The sequence below is a fragment of the Mesocricetus auratus genome, unplaced genomic scaffold, assembly GCF_017639785.1.
Source record: "Mesocricetus auratus isolate SY011 unplaced genomic scaffold, BCM_Maur_2.0 Super-Scaffold_6730, whole genome shotgun sequence".
NCBI lineage: Eukaryota > Metazoa > Chordata > Mammalia > Rodentia > Cricetidae > Mesocricetus > Mesocricetus auratus.
The window spans coordinates 80,893,505-80,915,845 of NW_024429184.1; the positions used below are offsets into that span (position 1 = coordinate 80,893,505).

General features: G+C 48.6%; 1 protein-coding gene across 5 annotated transcripts in view; it reads right to left on the reverse strand.

Moving 5' to 3' along the window:
• Myo5b (myosin VB) overlaps nucleotides 1-22,341 on the reverse strand; it is a 265,550-nt gene that overhangs the window by 19,159 nt on the left and 224,050 nt on the right. For 3 of the 5 annotated variants that reach the window (XM_021230890.2, XM_013118053.3, XM_021230891.2), the window contains exons 26-32: nucleotides 21,485-21,622; nucleotides 17,909-17,971; nucleotides 16,194-16,433; nucleotides 14,817-14,917; nucleotides 9,064-9,141; nucleotides 5,965-6,163; nucleotides 1,237-1,330 (exon numbers count right to left, since the gene is read on the reverse strand). In XM_021230890.2, coding sequence (XP_021086549.1) covers nucleotides 1,237-1,330; nucleotides 5,965-6,163; nucleotides 9,064-9,141; nucleotides 14,817-14,917; nucleotides 16,194-16,433; nucleotides 17,909-17,971; nucleotides 21,485-21,622 — 913 coding nt within the window. The remainder of the gene's footprint in view (nucleotides 1-1,236; nucleotides 1,331-5,964; nucleotides 6,164-9,063; nucleotides 9,142-14,816; nucleotides 14,918-16,193; nucleotides 16,434-17,908; nucleotides 17,972-21,484; nucleotides 21,623-22,341) is intronic. The other 2 variants (XM_021230892.2, XM_005076448.4) reach the window with 1 other exon arrangement.

Here is a 22,341-nt window from a genome sequence, read left to right on the forward strand (position 1 = left end):
AGGTGTCCCAGCCTGGGGATCATGCTCAGGGGAATTGGAGCACCCATACTCCGTGCAGCCTGTTCCTGTGGCCTGTACCCTCTCTATCTGTGGGATTTCAGCACAGGAGGAGAATGCCCTGGAGGAAAATGGGTAGGTTTTGGATCAGAGAAAATACGAGAAGTGTGGCAGTCATGTTCAGTCTTCCCTGCTGGCAAGTGCATCTCTCCTCTTACCAAGATGTAAGGAAGGTCCCGGAGTCTGGGAAGTGAGCCAGTCAGGCCCGTTCTATTCAGTTACCCATTCGTAGCACAGCACTGGCCATCATGATGCTACTATGGTACAGTTGTGAGCTGGCCAGTGGAGAGGATGGTGCCAGTGGGCAGGAACACTGCATCTAAATGCAGTGTGAGCCTACGTAAGCACACCTATCTGGGAGATATCTTAGTGGTACCCATTGGTGTATCAAGGGCTTATTAAATTCCACTCAGACCTTTCCCCCAGCCCAGAGGAGGATAATAGACTCCAAATGCTTATTCATTGCACACCTGGGTACCAACAGTATGAGGGTATTTTTATCAGCACAGGACAGATGTGAAGTCCCCAGTTTTGTCCCCATCAGTATAGCTGAGGAGATGCATTTGTGTGTTTGCATGGAAGGACACTTGACAATGCAGCTTGGCCAGGTGCCACGCCAGGAGTGTGCACCATGGTGCTGGTGGAGGCAGAACACTGAGGAGGATGAAGACGGAGGTCTGTAACATGAGGGGTCTCAGGGCTACAAGTAGGCGACACTTGCTTAGAGAGCACAACAGTTACAGTTACAGGAAAGAATATGCCCAGGACTTTAGGAAAGTGATTTAGCCTTCTGTCTGCCCCTCCCTCTGGGCTAGACTCCATATTGGGAGTTTAATTGCGACATCCCATAGCATGGGGTGAGGGCCCCAGGTCTTTGTGTTTGTGTCACAGTGTTCTTTCAGACCAGGAAGCCCTGCCTGTGACTCTACAAACACAAAAGGCAGCTACCACTATAAACTTGTGTGTCACTCCTCCAGCCTGCAGAACCTGGTTCACATCCACTCAAGCAGCTCTCTCTGCCTGCTGAGGTGTGAGCTCCCAGGAAGCTGAATTCTTCCATGACAGGGCTGGAGAAAACCGATGAAGGGGACCATAGGCTGAAGTCCCACAGGCTGGCAAAGTCACCTCCTCCTCACACACACACCCAGGCACACACTCATGCACACCCAGGCACACTACCTTCTAACTCCTGGGCTTTCTTCATGTAAATCTTCAGCTGCTTTTTCAGCTTCCTCTCATTCTTTTCCAGCTTCTCTACCAATTCCTTAAAATCCTGAAAGCACAAGAGAGCCGTGTGAGAGCAGGATGTTGACCTCACACTGAAGGGAAGGGAAAATCCTTGCCAGGAACAGAGGGGCCCAAGAAGGAGCTCCACTCAGGTAAGGGAAGAAGGGCAGTCTCACACGGGCTCAGCACCCGCTCAGAACCCAGGAAGGGCGATGAGTCAGAGTTCATTGTGCCAGCAACAACAGGGCGGACTCCTCCCAGGGCGAATTCCTCCCGCTGGGGCACTCTGGCACCTTGTGTAATCCTAGGGCTCCCTAAGTCAGGGCTCCTCAGAGGACACCCAGCCTAGGTGTCCAGGGGAGTGGTGAGCAGCACTCTGGGTGGAGGTGTGGTAATGCAGACATATAGCTGAAGGGCCAGAAAGCCAAACGGGCTTCTGGGATCGGGAGCCAAACAGGATAGGAGTGGTGGCCTCAGTCCCTAGCAACTGTTGCCACTGGAAGCCAGTCAGTCCATGGGGACCTAGAACCGTAAGTTGTCCAGGGAAGGACTTTGCAATTGTTGTTATCCTTATCCAGTGGATACCTCTTTGAGGTAGGGAGTGGAGAGAGGAAAGGAAAGGAGCCCTGCTTTCACCACTGGAGCCACGCCTAGGAAACCAGAGCAATGGAAAGGGGAAGCAAGCACTCCATCCTGGGACCTCTGAAACGCCTTCCGTGTGTATTTTCATGCCCGCCCCTATGTGTGTTACAAGGTGTAGAACCCAGGGCTGGATATGTGCTAGAGAGTGCTCTACCACTAAGATAGAGCCTTTGCCTTGGAGTAGGCCTGGATGACAATTGTTTTAAAGATTTATTTTATTTTTATGTGTTTGTGTGTCTTTCAGTGCTGTGTGTACCTATGTGGGGCCAGAGGACGGAGAAGGCTTTAAGGTAGAACTGCAGAGGAGAGTCAGTTACAGGATTAATACCAGTGCTATGGGCTTTGCAGACAAGTCTAATTGGAGGTGTTTTGAGGGACTTCATCTTCATTTGAAAGGGGAAGAGGCTGGCAAGGCAGCTCAACAGGCACTGGCACTGCTTCCAAGCATGTTTGGATCCCCAGAAGCTACATGGTAGAGAGAATGGACTCCTGGGAGCTTTCCTCTAAACTTCCAGACATGTGCGGTAGGATTCCTCACAAGCAGATAAACAAGCAAGCAAACAAACAAATTGATAGACAGTACAAACCACAAAACAACCCTCCTCAGATTGAGGGACATCTAAATGTTTACCTAGTTCAAAGGATGGGGTGACAGCACAGACAGCTGGAGGGGGGGAGCGGGAGAGGGGAGGAAGGAAGGGGGCTGAACAGATCAGAGATTCTGCAAAGTACTTCAGATCAGAGTGCTACAAAGTACTTAAGTATCTTGCAAAACTTTAGTAAAGATTTCTAGGGGACAGATAAGGTCTTCTGTTATTTTAGTCACTGTTCTATTGCTGTGAGGAGACACCGTGACCTAGGCAACTCTTATAAAAGAAAACATTTAATTGGTGGCTGGCTTATTGTTTCACAGTCTTAGTTTATTATCATCAAGGCAGGTGCTTGACTAGTAGCTGAGAGCTACATCCCAATCCACAGGATTGGGCTTGGCATGGGCTTTTCAAACCTCAGGCCCACTCCCAGAAACACTCTCCCCAACAAGGTCACACCTCTGAATCCTTTTAATCTTTTCAAATACAGCCATTCCCTGGTGACTAAGTATTCTAATCTAAGTCTATGGGGTCATTCTTATTCCAACCCCACACCTGTGAGCCCTCGGGTTTATGCTGACCCCATCTCATCCTCAGGCATCCATCCTATTGACTAAGCCAATCCACTGAATGAGAAATATTGCAGACCTAGTCATGGCTCTGATACTGCAACTGCCCATGAACGTGATGTTACCAAGTCCAGAAGACAAAAATGTGCTCAGGTCTCCGCACAATTGTTCTTAAAAACCTTCACAAAACCCCAGGGGATAATCAACAAATTCCCTGACACCTGTGTGCACCTCAACACCAGACACAACAAGGAGGGTAAAATCCAACATTCAGGCTGTAGCAACCATTCTGTTTTGAGGCACAGACTTCACAGCAGCCTCTGTGTAGGAGCCTGGGAAAGGCACCTCTCCACACGAATCACTCCCACAGTTGCTGACTGCAACCCATGGTGCTGCATCTTGTTGGCCAGCTCTTCAGGTTAACAGCTCTCGTGTAAAACTGTGCTCCCCACACTTGCAGCACCCTGGAACCACCTGGGAGTCTTTAAAGCCCCGGCTCAGCAAACTCGGGATAAATTAGAGCAACACCAAAACTGGCAAACTTGTGGGGCTACTGATGAGGCCAAAAACCACAAGATTTTTGGTGACTACAGGACTGAATTAACCCAAGAGAAACCTTGGCATTGAAAGTTGAGTGTGTCTGAAGACATCTCTAGTAAGATGCTACCAGGACAATGACATCCTCACACCACCCACAGCCTCCCTGACCTCTTCAGCCAGAATTGCCCTGAATTCCTGTATGTTGGGGACTGCTAGAACCTTGAACAAAATGAAGTCTGTCAACCGTTTCTTGGCCTTCTGATTACATGACTACGAGCACACATGCCCTTGAGACAAAGGAAAAGGCTAACCATAAAAGTTAAATTTACACAGGGCAGCCCACCCGCCTAGCCAGAGGGAAGTACCCTTACAGAGTAATTGTCTTTGTTAAACACTCCCTACCCCTCCCTAATTCCTGCACCTGACTTACGCTGACAAGCATTTGTGGAATGCAACTAATGACTGATGGAAAATTACAGCTTTGTTTTTACCGTATTTGGTGTATATTTGAAATGAGACTTGATTGACATGCTTGTACCACCCCCTGAGGTCCTTCCTCTATAAGTTCCAGCGCGCCCCAAAAATAAAGGCTCTTGATCAGCGAACGTTGTCTTGAGCCTGTTTCCATTAACCTCTTGAAGTTCAATTTCCAGATCGGATCTACTCATGAAGGCCCACTAAATTAGTAGCGACCCTCATCACCTCACCCCCGCGGGTCGGGGGGTCCCTTCCCGGGGGGTCGCACCTGTACATTTAGCTCTTGAAGTTCCCGGCATGCTGTGTGGTGGTCAGTTGCATACACATGTTCCCCTCCTTGCCCAGTGCCCACGCATGACTCATCTATTAGCACATATGGATATTTGCTGGTATGGATATTTGCGGACAATGGGGACATAAACCACAAATAGTCCCTAGGACTTGCTATGTTGGCTCTGCTTCTGGGCCACAGTTCCAGACCATGTGGCACAAGTCTTATCAAAGGTGGCAAACTGTAGCCTTCTTGTCCCTCTCCTTGTCCTCATAGACCCAGAACCTCAGGCTCCTACTCACATGGCATGGCTCAATACTCTGGCAGATGGGCCCATGATACAGTCTTTACACATGGTTTCTTCTCAAGGTGGATTTTTCACTGACTCTCCTAGGCTGCAACTGAATATAGCACCTCTATGTCGTACAGCTCTCTTTGCTAGCTGGTCACCCACACCATCACATGTCCCGTGGCCCTCTAGGAAACATACACCTGCAAATGCATTTTCTAGACTGTGTCTTTTGTGTACCAGAAACTGGCTCAACAACTTATTTTTTATTTGGTTTCTAGTTATTTACAAAACAGGTTTCATGATGTTTTCATACATGTGTATTATTGCCAGCAATGTGTCCATTTCTGTGCATCAGGCCAAGAGGACACAATATAGGGAAGAAAAGGAGGAGGAATCATGTGTGAATTCAGCACTCACCTCCTCTCTTTGGATTGGCTGGAACCCAGGCTTCTTGGCCATCAGGGGCAATGGTGGCCCATCTGGGCAGAACTGGGAGCCCTGCCAATCAGGCTTGAGTACCTCCTGCTGTTCCTCACAGGCACCCCACACCAGAAGACATGTGATCCCCACTTTTGTTCTTTTCCTCCTTAATCCTTTCTTTCAGTTTCTTCTTTTTCTGTAATATGTGCTGCTAATTCCACGGGGAACCGTGATTTTATGAATACTGTCTTCCCTGTGCCCTTCATTTGTCTTCCTTCTGACCTGTGAGTCCTCACAGGGTACACACTCTCCACCCTTCTAATAGCTGCATGGCCACCAAAGATAGCCACCGACAGTTTCTGCTCCCATCAAGGGACAAGAATATCCCTACTATATCTGACTGAGCCTTGATACTTGCCCTGGTCACTTAGCAATGGGCAGATGTCATACTGGTTCTGGGAATGGGTTTTTAGGAGCCCCATGGCTCCTGCTTTCATTTTCTTGGAAGCCAGTGGCACATGTAACATCTCAGGCTAGGCTAGGGAATGAGACAGGGCACATGAGAGAGACCTCATGGAGGAAGACCAAAGTCCAGGCACGTGATGAAGCTGTATTAGATCATCCAGCTCCACATGGCGCATAGACAAGCTGTCCCCATTGGGATCTGCCAGCATCCCTGACCTACACACGGACACTGCCGTTTTAATACATCAAGTATTAAAATGTTTCAGTTACCACTCATCAACAGACAGGGGTTTTCTAGGTCTCTGTTCCTACTGCAGAGCTAAGGACGTGAGCCTTGTCCATCTGGCAGCTTCTGATCCTATCCCATCTAGAACTGATTCCAAGAGCTACAATCCACAAGGCACAGCCATTTACCAGGTTCTCATTGGTCAGGCGCGATATCTCCTGCTGGACACCAAATTCCACCTGGGCCTCTGGGGAGAGCAGCAGGGTCTGGCAGAAGGTCTGCTGCTGCTTGTCCATCTCCTCCTTGAGGGTCTCCACCTGCGCCTTGAGACGCTCCACCTCTTCTTCATGCTCCAGGCTCTGGGCCTGCAGCTGCGCCTCCAGCAACCTGCACGCAGGAAAGCAAGCCAGGTCACCATGTGGCTGGGGTGGGCACCCAGAGTGAGGGGCCACAGACAGACACAACAGGGGAGCAGCCAAGCGCATAGCAGGAGCAATCATTCGGCCCCAACAAGGATGCACGCAGCGAGGAGGTAGGTATCAACAGGCAAGCAAGCTAACTTGTCATCCTCTCAGATGACCAGAAGCCAAGGCCAAAGGCACCCTTGAGTTTAGGCTTCTTTTGCTACCCTAATTCCACCCCCCACCATGGTCATAGACTACTGGTTTGGGATTGAGACTGTCTCCATGACCATATGCCATTAACACTGATAAATGTCTCATAATGTCCTTTAGATAGTGGCATCAGCATCTGCTCCAAGGTTTGTGAGAATGTCCTTGTAAAGACAAAATACTGATAAACAGCACTAATTAGTTTATTTTCCCTTCAGTAAATTCCTCTCATTTTTTTAGAAGGAGAAGAGCTAATGTTTTGCCTTTCGTTTCCACATTTACTGCCCTACTTTACCCCATGTCATCTTTTACAACTTTCCCTCTGGTTTAAACAGCTAAGACTATTTGAGGGGATGTGCCATAAGAAACAAAGATCCGAGGAAGCTTGGGGAGGCTGGAGAGAAGGCTCAGAGATTTCTAAGAGGCTCATGGCTAGGGCACCAGGCACCCAAGGAGAGCACCTGTCTGCTATAGCAGAGGCAGGGTCTGTAGATCAGCAGCAGTCTCAGCTTGAATCTGACCCTGACAGATTCATGGGGCATCTCCTGGGACTTCAGTCAACTGATGCAGCTCACCACCTTCAGCAAAAAGGGACATGGTTGATGGGGTTCTGAAGGACACAGTCCCCCCAATCTTTTCCTGATCTGTAGTAAAGATTCTACCTAAGGCCGGGCGGTGGTGGCGCACGCCTTTGATCCCAGCACTCGGGAGGCAGAGGCAGGATCTCTGTGAGTTCGAGGCCAGGCTGGACCGACAGCCTCCAAAACAATACAGAGAAACCCTGTCTCATAAAACAAAACAAAAAAAAAGATTCTACTAAGGTGGTGCCCAGGGGCATCTCCTATCGTGCAGATGGCAAGAAATGGGCAGCCACCATGGGTATGCTGTTCTGCTGGTTTAAGAGCTAACTACCATAGGAAAGGGGGAGCAAGAGGGTAAGAGGAAGACTGTTTTGTTTGCAGAAGTGGCCGCATTTTAGGCAGCCAAGTCAGCTCTACAGGCTGGCATGTGTAAGGGCTTCTCAGCAAAGTGTTGCAAATGAATAAGAAAATGATGAAAGGATTTGCCTACCACTACAGGCCTATTACCAGTGGAAAACAACAGTAACATGAGTGGCAGGAGATATTTTGGTAAAGAGACCAGCATTTCAGCTAGCACACAGTATTCAGACAACTTTCAGCACTGGCTACAACACACTAAGACTTCATCGGTGTAAGGTGTAAAGTTAACAGGAAAGAGGACATGGACCTTTTGGTTCTAGGGAGCTGTCCCAGGACCTCTTTCTGACCTGCTGTGTGTCCCCTGCTTGCATCTGCGTTACTCTCAAGTGGAATCAGCTCCGGACTCTACGCCAGGAGTAAGATTCCCATCCAAGCATCTGAAAGATCTCCTGAAGCACAGACTTAGGCGCTATTTTCTAATGCATTTGCTTGATTTCGCTTTGTACCACATCCAATCTCATGACGGATGTGAGGAGCCCCCTAGAAACGTGCACATGGATTCCCGCTCTGACTGGCAGGGCTCTGACCTCATTGAATAACCATCACAGTAGAAACAGGCAGCAGCTAGTGCTTCTGTACTTTCTACACATGTAAAGCTTTACCTGGGGAGATCCTTTTCCTTATGGTGGCTCAGTGAGGCAGAGCCTGCTCAGATCCACCATGTGACAATAAGGAACCTGACCATGTCCCCTGCTCAGGTTATAGGGCCTAGCAAAGGCTGCAGCACTAGATTTGCTGGTCCACTCACTGCCATGTAGGAATCTCCATTTTACCACCACCACCAGCAGCATCAGCAGCAGCAGCGAGAGGGCCCGGCAGGTCTAAGCTGAGGTATGGGTACCACCCAGTCACTGAGGGAGCCAGGCCTCACACTCATCCACCTCTCTGAGCCAGTTTCCTCTTTTGAGAAACTAGCCCTGATGACCACCACTACATTTCTTGTTGAGAATAAAAGAACAAAGTTTTGCTTTTGCTCTCTAAAAGTCGCGGCAAATGTGACAGGTCAATGTGCCATCGTTGTTTTGCATATGCCCTTGGCTAAACTGTTCACCTGCTGCTGAAGGTGGATGGGGAGTCAGTTTTGCTGCTGATATCAAATGTCAGATTGTCTACTGAACCAGGACTTAACCCGTCCCCTAAACCTGCCCCGCTGCACTCACAAGGATGCTGTGAGGGTCAGACAGCACAATGTACCCGCAACACCAGCTGATAGGACTGGGACATGATAGCATGTACTAAGGAGCCCTGCATTTGCAGCACAGCCAGCCTGCAAACTAGGTCAAGGGCTGTGGCTAACCCGGAAGGATTACAAAGGTTGCCATGTAGCTTATCAGTAGCCCGGGCCCTGAAGTCCCACAGCTAAGTTTCCTTTGTAGCCTAGTTGTATGATTTCTGCTACAGAAACTCTCCCTCTTTTCTCCACCTATAGAATGGGTCATGTGGTTTCTAAGGTTCAACTTAGTGCCACCATCTTGACCCAGGCAAGCAGCTTCTGCTGATGTCATCGACACTGCCCAGATGCAAATGATGAATGGACACCATGGGGTCTGCGGGTCAGAAGCCCATGTGAACTGTGAGAAGCCCCATACTCTCACAGTTGCTCAGGCCAAAACAAGGAACACAGACATGAGCAGGCACAGAGATGAAGCACACACAAGACGGGAGCGTGTTTGACCTGGCAACTTGCTTTAGGCCTTGGTAAGCCAAGCCGAGTTCTCCATCTTCATTCAAATAGCCCCAATCCTCAGTCTTGCTAGAAGTAAAGTACAGAAAAAGAGGGTGTCCAGTGGGGAGGAGAGGCATTCAGAGAGACTGGAAAGCTTACAGGCAAGGCTTGGAGTCAAGACAAGGGTACAGACTGCAGGCTGTTTCCACACTTCTCTCTGGCTCCTAAACTCTACGTGCTGGCAGACAGCATCCTCCTTGGGTTTCCCAGGTTTCAGGTATTGTCTGAGAAAGAGGTTCATGTGATCTCACAGAGATCAGGTACATGTTGCCAAAGACAGCAAAGAACTACACTTGTTCCAGTAACTCTACAAAGAACAGTCACTCAGTAGTGCAGGCTGGGCCATGACACTTCCATGGCGCACACCCACCATGCTTTCTTCCCTCTGAAGGAGTTGAGAGAACAGGGAGGCAAGTCTAAACAGGGTCTGAAGAGAAGAATTGAAATGTGCATATGGCGCTACAGGGCTGAGCAGGCCCTCACAGTATGGAGGATGACGCACCACAGAGTGGCAGGTGAGGCACCTGGGGGATGCTGGCCTCCCCCAGGGTAAGGAAGGAGATCGCATATTTTGCTTCCCTTTCCATGCACGGCTTTCTGCTGTTGTATAAGAGCATGTAGTTGTTTACTAACCTTAACTCCAGCTCTCTTTATAGAAGGTGTGTGTGTGTGTGTGTGTTAAAGTTAACTACAACAATCTTACAGGCTCAGAATTGAATGATGTCTTCTTCCCTTGACTTAAGTTACATACCATTTCCCTGTCCAGTCAACCTGTGCAAACAGATCCCTGGTATTGGTCATGTCATCAGCTTGATGTCAGCCAAGGTGGCTGCTCTTGGAGGTCACCGTGCCCAGTGCTTTTCTTATCCCACCCCAACAAGTCCTGGGCACAAGGGTGTTTTTAAAGGCCAGCGGGCTAGCAGGTGGAGGGCATGAATCATGGAGCAGGAGTTACACCACACAGCCTAACAGAAAGGTCACTCAGCCCATCCCAGAACCCAGATAGCAAACCAAACAGCCCTGGTCAAGCCAGCTACCGTCTTGCTTTGTCATGTTTTGATTAAAGTCCAGGGACTGCAAGTATCCATTCCAGATCCTTCCAGAGCTAGTCTCTAGCAGGAGGCCCCAGACCTGCGTGCTTACCTAGTCTGCTTCTTGCACTGGGGTGCCCAATTTGTACCAACCCTCCTCTGAAAGTCCACTTCTGGGACCTTTCTAAGGCTTGTTCCTAGTCTATGGCCAACCCTTAGTGTTAGAGGCTCCCATCTCTGTGGCAGGGCAGTAAGGAGGACTGTTGTCAACAAGGCTATTTTGAGGAACACCGCTATTTAAGCCTTCTGTCCAGTAAATGACTAGAACTTCACCAATGTGGTGGTTTGTATGAGAATGGCCTTCACAGGCTTATATGTTTGAATATTTGGTTCCCAGTTGGTGGAAGTAAAAGGGGATAATTGTGGGGGCATCTTGGTTGGAGGAAGTGTGTTACTGAGGGTGGGCTTTGAGATTTCAAAGGACTTTGCAGTTCTCAGTATTTCTCTCTCTGCTGTGTGTGTCTAGACCAAGATATAGGCTCTCAGCTACTGCTCCAGCACATGCTGCCATGTTCCTCACCATGATACCCATGGCCTTTTACTTGCTGAAACTGTGAGCCCCAAATTATCTTTTTTCTATAAATGGTCTTGATCATGGTGCTATCACAGCAATGGAAAAGTAGCTAAAGTAGCCAGATGCTGCTTTCTCTTCCCATGCCCAGTGGTTAGGTGTCCTGAGTAATCCACATGTCCCAGAAAATCCATGAGGACCTAAGGCTGTGTTGAGCAGGGGCTGATAGCTGAGCCTCCTGTTCTCAGATGCTGGAGCGAGCATCTTCCTAGCGTCCTTTGTGCTTTACTCCAAAGGAGGCCCTGGGGCTGCAGGAGTTCTTGAAGTGCCCAGCAAGTGTGCATCAGGGCTGAAGAGGGATGAAGGCCAGCAAGCCTAATCCAGCCATCCCCTCTGCTGTAAATGGAGACATGGCTAAACCTCTGGGGGTGGGGGTGGTCTCCCAACTTTCTTTTGAAGCTTCCCCAGCCTTGCTGGCTGATCTTTGAGTCTGAGAGGGACTGCTGGATCTCTGAAAACATTTCCTCACTTCTGTAATTTGTCATCCTTTCCAGAGTGGCACACGGGTAATACCCAGACATACTTCTTGGAAGTTAGCATCAGTCCTCATGTTTCTAATTTCACAGGGAATTAGAGTTCTGAATTCTGTCACATGCTGGGGATCATGGAGAAAGGTAAAAGGCAATAATGTACAGCCCAGACACTCAACTTTGAAACATGGAAACATTCACGTGAATGAATTAAAAACTAGTGAACCCATTCAGGACAACGGAGGCTTTTGTTTTTAGGGGAAAGAGACCCAAAGTACCAGACTCTCAGACCACTTCCTGGCTGTGCTTGGGAGTGTGGCTGGGGAGGGAGTGACACCTGCTGGTGTCAAGAGGAAAAACCAAACAGCCCAGCTCCAGGAAATCAACAAGTATTCACAGATTCCCCTGTGCATAGGCACACCTGCAGTGGCTAATACACAGGAGTAAGCAGCAAGGCTGCAGTTCAGCGTGGAACCAGGAGCCCTACCAGGGATGTCCTTCTGCGTTCCATGACCTGCTTTTCCATGTGTTAGGCTAGCATTGTGAGCTGGATGAGCTCAGATGTATTTTCTACTAGCCGTAGAGGGCATGCAACAGAAATGGTTTCAGAGAGGATCCACTTCCCTCTGCAGACCTTGGAAAATAGGACCAAGCAACCATACCCTGTCATATGTCCAGCCACGCTGAGGCTGGTTGGTACCTTGTGTATGGGAAGATCTCGATGTGCTCTGTGGGTATTTACTTCTTTAGCTCACACTGAGTTGTCTCTCAGCAGCCCAGGAGCTTTGCTGGGGCCTCTGAGAAGTAGACCAGGAGCACAGACGGAGGGAGAAAGGCCACATGAGGGAAGAAGCTGCCTTCAGAGCTAGGCTCTGTCTAGATGCCCCTGTCTCTCCAAGAACTGGCACCTCCAATGAGCCCAACTCTAGACAAAGGCAGTACAGTTTTTCTGTGCTGAGGCCTCCTGCTGTTTCCTGGGTCCCAAGGGCAGATCCAACAATGCACTCTGACTTGCTGTGGAGGACTTCTACAGTCTTGGCAGGACTTTGGTGGAAGGAATCAGAGGAGTACCGTTCTTGAAGCCAGATCTAAGCTGAGCCCCAGCCACACTCCTAGGCCAGCCTCCTAGGGGAGGCTGACCTGGGGATGGCAGTAGCTTCTCCCCCAGTCCACTTCTCCATCATTCTCCCAGGGCCAGTTGGGAGAGGATGATAGACTTTTGGTTCTAAGTTTGACTTCCATGACTATTTCCCTAGCTTTGCTGTAAGTAAAGCAGTCAGAACAATGCTGGCAGCTCTTAGGTCCCAAGGTGGCAGTATGAGCCTGCAGAAACAGAAGAGGGACTGTTTCACACTCTGGGAGCTCTGGCCCACAGGTTCCCAGTGCAGGGTAGACCCTTGCCTGCAGGCTCCAAGTGCCAGGGAGATCCTTGCCATAGGTTCATAGTGCAGGGTAGATGCTTGCCTGCAGGCTCACAGTGCAGGCAAGACCCTTTCCTGCAGGCTTACAGTGCAGGGGAGACCCTTGCTGCAGGCTCACAGTGCAGGGAGACCCTTTGATAAAGGCTCACAGTGCAGGGGAGACCCTTGCTGCAGGCTCACAGTGCAGGGGAGACCCTTGCTGCAGGCTCACAGTGCAGGGGAGACCCTTGCTGCAGGCTCACAGTGCAGGGGAGACCCTTGCTGCAGGCTCACAGTGCAGGGGAGACCCTTGCTGCAGGCTCACAGTGCAGGGGAGACCCTTGCTGCAGGCTCACAGTGCAGGGGAGACCCTTTCCTACAGATTCACAGTGCAGGGGAGACCCTTTCCTACAGATTCACAGTGCAGGGGAGACCCTTTCCTACAGATTCACAGTGCAGGGGAGACCCTTTCCTACAGATTCACAGTGCAGGGGAGACCCTTTCCTACAGATTCACAGTGCAGGGGAGACCCTTTCCTACAGATTCACAGTGCAGGGGAGACCCTTGCTGCAGGCTCACAGTGCAGGGGAGACCCTTGCTGCAGGCCCACAGTGCAGGGGAGACCCTTGCTGCAGGCTCACAGTGCAGGGAGACCCTTGCTGCAGGCTCACAGTGCAGGGGAGACCCTTGCTGCAGGCTCACAGTGCAGGGGAGACCCTTGCTGCAGGCTCACAGTGCAGGGGAGACGCTTGCCCGCAGGCTCACAGTGCAGGGAGACACAGAACAGGAGGACTCTCTTTGCAGATCTCGACAGGCCATGACAAGTCAGCAAATGGGAGAGTACTGAGCCTGAGGGACTGCACATGGGACTGAAGTGTAGCTGGAATCTTCTCAGAATTCTAGCCTGAACTCAAGATATGTACACAGAATACATATTCTAGGTACAGATTTCATCAAAACTCTAAAGGGACCCCACCCAACCACATGTGCAAGACACAATTTGTAAAGCTCTTCCTTAGAGGCCAACCACAAGAAAGGTAGAGCAAATCTTCATCTTCACAGCACCCTTGTCACAAGAGGGTGACTGTCTGGGCTCCCTGGAATCACAGCCTAACTCCCCTTCCTTGCCAGCCAGCCGAGCTGCTTTCCCACTTAACGCTCAGGTTTGTAGCAATCACAAAACTTTCTCAAAGCTGAGGTTGGAACAAAACTGAAAGGCAAATTTCTACAGTGCCGGATGTGGCAGACGCTGGGGGCCTGGGTTCCCTGACTTCTCCTCTAGGCAGCTGCTCTTTTCTTAACTCAGGTTCTCGGCTGTTAGTTCACTATTGCTTGCTGAGTTTTCTGAGCATGGAACGATTATAAGACATAGTAAAGGCTATTTTTGTCTCGTCACCTCCATTGTTATTGAGGTAAGAAGACAAAATTTGGGCACTGAGCAGCTCCTGTTAAGACCTAGATGGAGGACTAGACTCCTGACAGCTGAAGGCATGGACAGAAAGAGGACTGGGAGCAATTTCCGTTCTAAAGATCAGAGTGATAAGGCCAGCACGGGCTGCCAGCTTGCTTTCTAATTTAATGCTATCGGTGTTCTTTTCGCTCATTCTCCTCGCTCCTTATCTTCCACCCAAGAGAATTTAAGATGACTGAATCTTGACGCCAGCTTTAGCGCAGGGAGTCACCTTCATTCCTTCTTTTTCTTCTTTAGGGAGAATTGGGGGCTGGCTACATCCCCCCCCCCTTGGTTTCCCACGCGGGATAGGAGTGGAGCAGTGCAGCCTGGAAGCCAGGCCTCCTGGATTTTATTTTGGTTTGGCTCTAGGCCGGCTACCTGCCTAAAATTGTGTAATCTGTCTGGGCCTCAGTTTCCTTCTCTGCAGAAGAGAGATTGCAGCAGAAGATATGGAAATACTAAGTCTTCAGAGAAAGCAAACTCGTGCTGTGCTTACAGCATGGGCCCTGGCGCTTTCTGAAGGGTTCACTGCTCCCAGAAATTTTAAACACTTTCCATTGGCAGGATTCCAAAGGGGCTTCTCTTTCCAACAAATAATTCCCTGAGGTTGGGCAGATGGCCAGTACCTAAGGGACAGGTTGTAACATGGTAGGCTAGACAATGGTCCCTCCTGTCACCAGACTGTCACTTTCTCCAGCTCTCAGAGGTGGGTCCTACCTGTTTGTCTGGCAGACCCCATGATAAGCCTCAATGGCATCTTCCTGGTCCACATGTTTTTCACTGTTGGGCCAACTTGTTCTGGCATTGATGTTTGGCTCCTAGAAGATACCAAATAAAAATTAACTCTGGTTGTACAAACGTTGTCTAAGAAATGGCTTTCTAATATTGAGGCATACAAATGTGCTTTTGGGAAGAGAGGGAGACCAGGAGAAATAACCAGCCGCTGTTAGATGCAAGGTGGGACGGGACTTCAAGAGGCCATCTTGGGTGGAAGGACACAGCCTTGGCAGTGCCTGCCTGTGAGGTATGAGAGCAAGTAGTGGGGCAGCTGCTCAGGATCCTGGGAGGAGAGAGCACCCACATCAGCAGACATGACCCAAGGCTCATTACTGAAGCACCTCATCCCTCAAGTCACCTAGGGCCCATGTCTAGAGTGGTCCAGTCTATTAGAGCCAACTGGATGACTGCAGTTCCCTCTAGTCCTTCCCTACCATTCTATAATCTGTCCTTGATGGTGAGAATACCAGAAACAAACCTGAAGGGGGCCTACCACTCTGGAAGAGCTGATAGAGAAATCCTCCCAGAGACAAAATAAACAGCAAGGGGCATAACATGGAAAATGGCCACTGAGATTATCTGTGTCTTGTTTCTTTTGAACATTTTCTTAAAAAAAATCATGTGAGGAAGCTGAACTTGAGTGTGGTGCCTTAGACCACTAGGCTACCCTGACACAACTTATCCCTGGTGCATGAGCTGGCTTTTTGGAGCCCATTCCCTATGAAGGGATACTCTCTCAGCCTAGATACAGGAGGGGGGCTCAGTCCTGCCCCAAATGATGTGACAGACTTTGACGATCCCCCATGGGAGACCTCATCCTCTCTGAGGAATGAATGGGGGTTGGGATGGGGAGATGGTGGGGCCGTGGGAGGGCAGGAGGGAGAGAGAACTGAAATTGGTATGTAAAGTAAGATTGTTTTAATTTAAATAATAATAAAAATCATGCTGTGTCTGTTCATGTGAGTGCAGTGCCTATAGAGGCCAGAAGAGGGCAGTTGTGCGTTCCCTGATATGGGTGCCAGGAGAACTGAACTCAGGTCCTCTGCAAGCCCAGTGAAGTGCTCTTAATAGCTAAGCCATCTCTCTAGCCTCCTTGATTACTTTCTTAAGTTCAGTAATTCTAGAAATGTCTAGCTCCATCTCTTGATCATGAAGGAAGAAAGGGATCAAACCCCTGTTCTGCTGCTCTAAGAAACCCCAAAGACAGACATCTTGCTCTTCAGGTTTAAGACCCCCCAGAGTAAAGACACATAAAAACACAATTCTACTGGCTCAGTGTCACCCCAAGAAGCACACCCGTGGCTGTCATCTCCTTACCATGTACTTGCCAGACAGTCGGCGCTGGTCAGTGTTCATGATCTGGGTCCTGAGGATCAGCACCTCCTCTTTGCGGACCTCAAGCTCCTCATTGGCCAGCTTGAGCTGGTTCAGCAGCAGGCTGTAGCTGTCTGGGGAGCTGTGGGTGGAGTTGTCTTGCATGGCTTGGTCAGCCACAGCTTTCCTCAGTTCATTCAGGTCATTCTTCAGCTTTTTGTTCTCTGACTCAAGCTCTTGTCTCTGCAAGACAGCCAAGGTGCACAGCTTGCTGTTTCCTGGATCCTCAACAAGTTCCAGCTAGCCCATCTCCTCTCTTGCCTTAACTTTCCCTGTCTACCAGGAGAGCAACTTTCCATTTTTGAAGAAGACATACATGGCTCAAGTTCTGATGTCACCAGTGGTCAGTCAGAACTAGGGATTAAACTCATCACCCCAAGTTCTCAGAGAAATGTATCTCATTCAATGGTTCTGTAGTATCCACTGGTGATGCAATATATGTTCTGAGCACAATTGGCCATGAAATTATTCTTTGTGGAAATGCTGGACTGATGCTGTGTGTGTGTGTGTGTATGTGTGTGTGTGTGTATGCATGCACACATGCATGTTTGTACATATGTAGTGCTGGAGAGCAAAGCCAGGACAAGTTCTCTATCACCAAGCTATGCCCCACCTCAAGTTGATAGTTGTAAGCAACATGCTGTTCATAGGACTTCCTAAAGCTGTTGTGTGTTCATATGCTCTGTGCCTTTTTCTAAAAACTTTGAAAAGTGATATGCTTGTTAGAGATACAAGGCAACTGAGCCAAATCCCACTGGGTAGAACTCTCTATTATCTGAGCAAGAAGCCAAAGTTGAGTCCAGGGAGATGCAGGCTCATAGCTAGTACCTGGACCAGAATGACAACATATATAACATGAATGAATCTTGAAGGTGTTAAGCTAAATGATATAAACTGTCATAAGAAAACAAATATTGTGCGTTCACTGTGTGAGACATCTAGAGCAGTGCATAGAGACAGGAAGTAGAGTGGTGTCTGACTGGGGCTGTGGGAAGGAGGAGCAGAAATTCTTCTGTGGAGATGGGATTTGCAAGATAAACAGAATTACAGGGGTGAACAGAAGTCAGCTGCTTGCACATTATCAATGAATCCTCTGTGACTGGCCCTTATATACACTTAGAATTGTTAAGACAGTAAATGTCATGCTATATGTATATTAGCACAAAATAGTTGGGAGGTGGAAGCCACAGAAATGACACAAGGCCGTTTTTCTGGGCAATGGCAATTAGCGAACTGTTGTTCTATTAGAGACAGGCAGACTGTTGAACTGCCTCATCATGAAGTCTCTGGGAGGCAAGGGCATGGTCTGGTGTCCCCTCCCTCCTCCTTGGGTCTGAAGCCTCCACTGTTCTACTTTGCCCTCTCCTGCCAACCCAGCATTTGCCGCACAGGGAAACCCTCTGCCTTACATCTGGATATTTTTTCCGAGTGTTTTTATTCCTGTGGTCACGTATTTTAACTAGACCTGTTTCAGTAGGAGAGGCGCGTGTTTCTTGGTATAGACACAAACTCCCCTTCATTGCAAAGATGAAGATGGGAAAGTGTGGAGATGCAGTCACTTGCTTATGGCTCCACGGATGAGCAGACTGGAGCCTGGGCCCCAGTTTCCTGAAGCCCAGCTCTGCACTTGTCTTCTACTAGAGAACAGACAGCCTCACCTTCAGACTGTTGTATGCTAGATCTGCATCCTGGTCCACATCTATGCCATTCTGTTGTTCCACCTGCACAGGAAGGGCAGAAAGGTAAACACAGGCCACGCCATATTCTCTCCAGACATTTCTGACGACAGCCAAACTTTCTCATCCCGCTTTTGCACGAATACCTGGTAACCCCACCCTTCACAGGTATATTCCCTACCTCCTTCACAAAGTAGCCAGTGCTCAGGCTACCATGAATTCCCCCCAAAACAACTCCCTCCTTCTCCCGCTGTATCATGTGGTCCCCACAGGTACTGACAGGTTGAATATGTATAACACTGTTATGGATTAAATTACAAGTCCTAAATTCCTCTGTCTGTGAATATGACCACATTTGGAAATAGGGTCTTAGGAGATGTAATGAAAGGAGTCCTAATGCTATAGAAGGAAAGGTCACACAGACAAGATGACCATATTAATATGGAGGTGGGACTGGAGTCACTCCTAGTCAAGAACATCAGAAGCCAAGAGGAAGGTGTGAGGTTAAGTCCTCCCCACTGTTTGCAGGGGACAGTTACAGCGAAACCTTCACTTCTGACTTCTGGCCTCTGGAAGAAGATACTTTTGTTAATAAGCAGCCGACTTGGTGGCATTTTGTTTCAGCATCTCCAGCTGTAAAACCTGAATATTGATGCTATGCTCGTGTTTTGGGGTTGTGTGAACTCATGAGTCTATTTCCCAATTCAAAGCACCTTGTATTGAAGCTGCTTCCTCTAGACATTCTAGCAAGGCAGCTGGCTCACAGTAAGTATGCAGTGTGTGTAGCAGACTTTAGAATGCCAAAACTGGTGGCTCCGGGCAGCAGAATGGAAGTAACAAGTCCACCAGGACTCAGGTTGGCCAAGGACTCCTCTGATTACATGGCAACCAGTAGAGTTGAATTGGCTGTTGAAAGGGGGCACAAAAAACTTTCTAAGTTTGTTGGAGTGAGTTTAAGCAGGGAGGGGAGTCATCCCCGAAGAGCATGGGTCTTTAGGACTAAAATCAATAGATCACTTACAAGATTACCTAAGCCCTAGGAACCTGAAGTCCAGGTAAGGCTATCATTACTGTGGTACCTGGGGTTTAGCATGGGTATTTCTTGTAAACTCTTCAGATGAAGGACATGTACATTTGCTGTACTTTTTCCTGCCCTATCCTATAAGTCGGGGAAAAGCCCTGCCAATTTCTGCCTTGGCTTCCTCCATCACCAGTGGTATAGGGGATGGGAATGACCCGAGGCGAGTCGGCAGTCCTGCTGCTAGGTCTGCACTTGTGTTCCGTGTGGCATAGATTTGCTACACAACACTAAATGTTGAATACATTAGATTCTCAGAGAAAGAGGACCGTGTAGTCATACCTGAAGGGCAATCTAGGTGATGTTTCTAAGTACACGGTCTGTTAGAGTCACTGTAGTAGATGAGGCAACTATGCCAGGTCAGGGGAAAAGGGACTGCATAGAGAGCAGTCTGACTAGCAATCACTGAGGCCCCACTCTCATGGGGCTTAGTCATGGATGGGAGACTCCACAGGTACCTTAGTCAGGCTGTATTGAGTGCATGGCCTGTAAGGCTGGGGACCTAGGTTATATCTCTCTAGGAAAGACTCAGAAACTTGATCTCTGGAAGTCTAATCTCGGGGGATGACAGAAGGTCCATATTAATTCCTGCAATACCCTTGTGAGCACACAGAACACAGCCCACTAGTCTTGCTTGGTGATTATATTTTGAGAGAGTCCCCCTTCTTTTACTTGGCATCCAGACAAGCCAATTTCAAAGCCAAGTTTCCATTTCTGAAACGGGGGATCTGGAAATCATGCCTTTAGGCACAGCTAAGTACCAAGGAACTTCTATGCCGGGCATATCTAATGCCATCCATTTTATACACACAGATCGCCTGTGACTTATGATGACTGACTTAAAATCCCTCGACTCTAGATGGCACAAGAGCAACTAATATTCACTAGAAATTGTCCTTCATTTGAACTTTGACCTTTTCCTGGGCAGGTAATTTGCTGTATGAGCCCCACTGGTGCCACAGAGCAATGGTAACTCTCCATCCTTCCCACTAATCATGGGGATGAACAGCCAGCACTCTACAAGTGTGATGTTGCCAAGTTAGTGTCTGGAAGCGTGGAGGACTAAAGGCTATTTTAACTCTGCATGTCTTCAACCTGCAGTGGGTTTTTGGGGGATACAACTCTAAGAGTACCTGTCTAGTATTTGGCTTGTGTTTTTCTGTCAGGGCAGGTTTCCTTATAATTGGAAAAGTCATTTATGTACCTCATGCTTTCACATTCCCCACTCTGAATCTAATTCAACTGAGAGACTTAAATCCACCCACCAAGATCTCCCTCATCACTTACAGCCTATTAAATAAGACATAACAAAAACCAAACAACATCATCAACAACTAAAAACCAGGAATCTGATGGCAAGCCACACCAGGGTCCGTACCACATCTGACTGGAAAGGGAAGAAAGCTGGCATGAAAGAAGATTTTGGGTACAGGTGGCAGGGGTCAGAGATGTGCATAGAGTGCCAAGTCACATGATTTTCAGCTTAGGACTGAGAACAGATCTGCTAGTGATATCCTCCAGAACTGGACTTAAATCCCACAAGAAGTATTCCTCACAACTTCAAAGTAAGAAAATATGGTTCTTGTCTCCTGCACAGCTACAGCCAATGGCTCTCTGATGTGTGTATAGTGAGCTCTGAATTCATATACACACTGCAGCATTGTTTATCTTACACATTGGACTACATTTGTTACTTCCAAACCTGATTCAAGTTCCCCAATGGCTAAGTTTTTCTCTTGAATTTTTACCTGTCTTAGAAAAATATATTATATACTAGTGAACATGCATGTGTGTGTAGATGCACATGTGTGTCTGTCACAGCTTGCACATGTCATGGCATGTGTGTGGAGGTCAGAGGACAACTTGCAGGGATCAGTTCTCCCCTTCTATCCTGTGTGCCCCTCCGATCGAAGTCAGGCCTTCAGGTTTGGCAGCAAGTACTCTGCTGACTCTGTATTTTCTTTTGTAACACACACTTTGTGTACTAGCTATGAGCCCAGTATTGGCATAGTTCTACATGTAGCCTAGGTGCCCCAAGATCCTGGGGATAGAGTAATTATGGCATAAAGTTTCACACAGTGTTCCTTCAAGACTCAAGAAGATGAGGATGACTTCCGCTGTGGAGACAGCACAGCCATGGTAAGAAGGGTCTTGTCTGACTGAACCAGGTGGCTGGGCTCACGCTAGATTCCAGGCCTGGGATGGTGGTAGACTTCCTCTGCTAAGTTTGACTTCTGCTGTATCATTTTCTCTGCGTCTGCTGCCAGTCCTCCAAGCATGAGCCCCTACAGACTTCCCTACAGCTTCCCAGTGGAAATCCTTTGCCCTGGGATGCTCAGGGAGTACACCCTGCACAGAGGAGTGATCAGTTTGACTCCAACAAGGGAGGGCTCTAAAACCCAACACCATGGAGACCCCACGGGCTCACAGGGCTGTCACAGGCTCACAGGCTGTCACAGGTTTACAGAGCTGCCACACACCTGCACTTTCTTGCTGTCCTGTTGCTCCTTTTCTAGCTGCACCTGCAGCTTCTTCCGCTCTTGCTCAAGTTCTCGCACTCTCTTCTGCAGCTTCAGGAAGACAGTCATGTCCATAGCTGCCTTCTCTACACCAATCTCCTGCAAGGGAAGAGGGGTGCGCAGAAGGTGGTTTCCACAGCACAAATGCTTCGGGTAACACACAATGTCTCACTGCCCACCTCTGTATCAGCCACCTGTCTCCTTGCTCCTCCCAACATCAACTTTGCCTCCAACACAAAGCCAGTGCCAAGCCACTAGTGTTTCTCATAGCAAAGCTGGTGCTGCAGCCTTATTCTCTTCTAGATTATATCTCTGTCTCAGCCATTTACATTCCTCCCAAGTGAGCCACTTAAGTGACCAATCACATATTCTAAGAACAAATGGATACAGGCTCAGCCATTTTCTTTGGAAGCTAAAAGGGAATTTACTTCTGGAAAATGGCATTACATCAGAGAAACTAAACCTCAGGACACAGTACTTCCTGACGAGGGATTTCTGTGGCCACCAGTTACTGTAAATGTGATGCCAACAACCATCTGATTTCAACTTGAAACGATCAATATCCCCTACTGTGGAACCCATGATCTCAATGCATTTATTTCCAGTATATTTCTATCCTTTCAGACTCATGTCTGGATTTTACTATGTGGATTAAGCGTGTGCACAAACATGCGTCTGCCTGTGAATGGGCACATATGCAGCCTGTTTTAACTATGCTGTGTACACTGCGGCATGATCTTGTTCTACCTCATACAGTGAGTACTTTGTGCTCAGCCAGCTGAGGATCTGCCTTAAAGAACATATCCTTAGGGATGGCA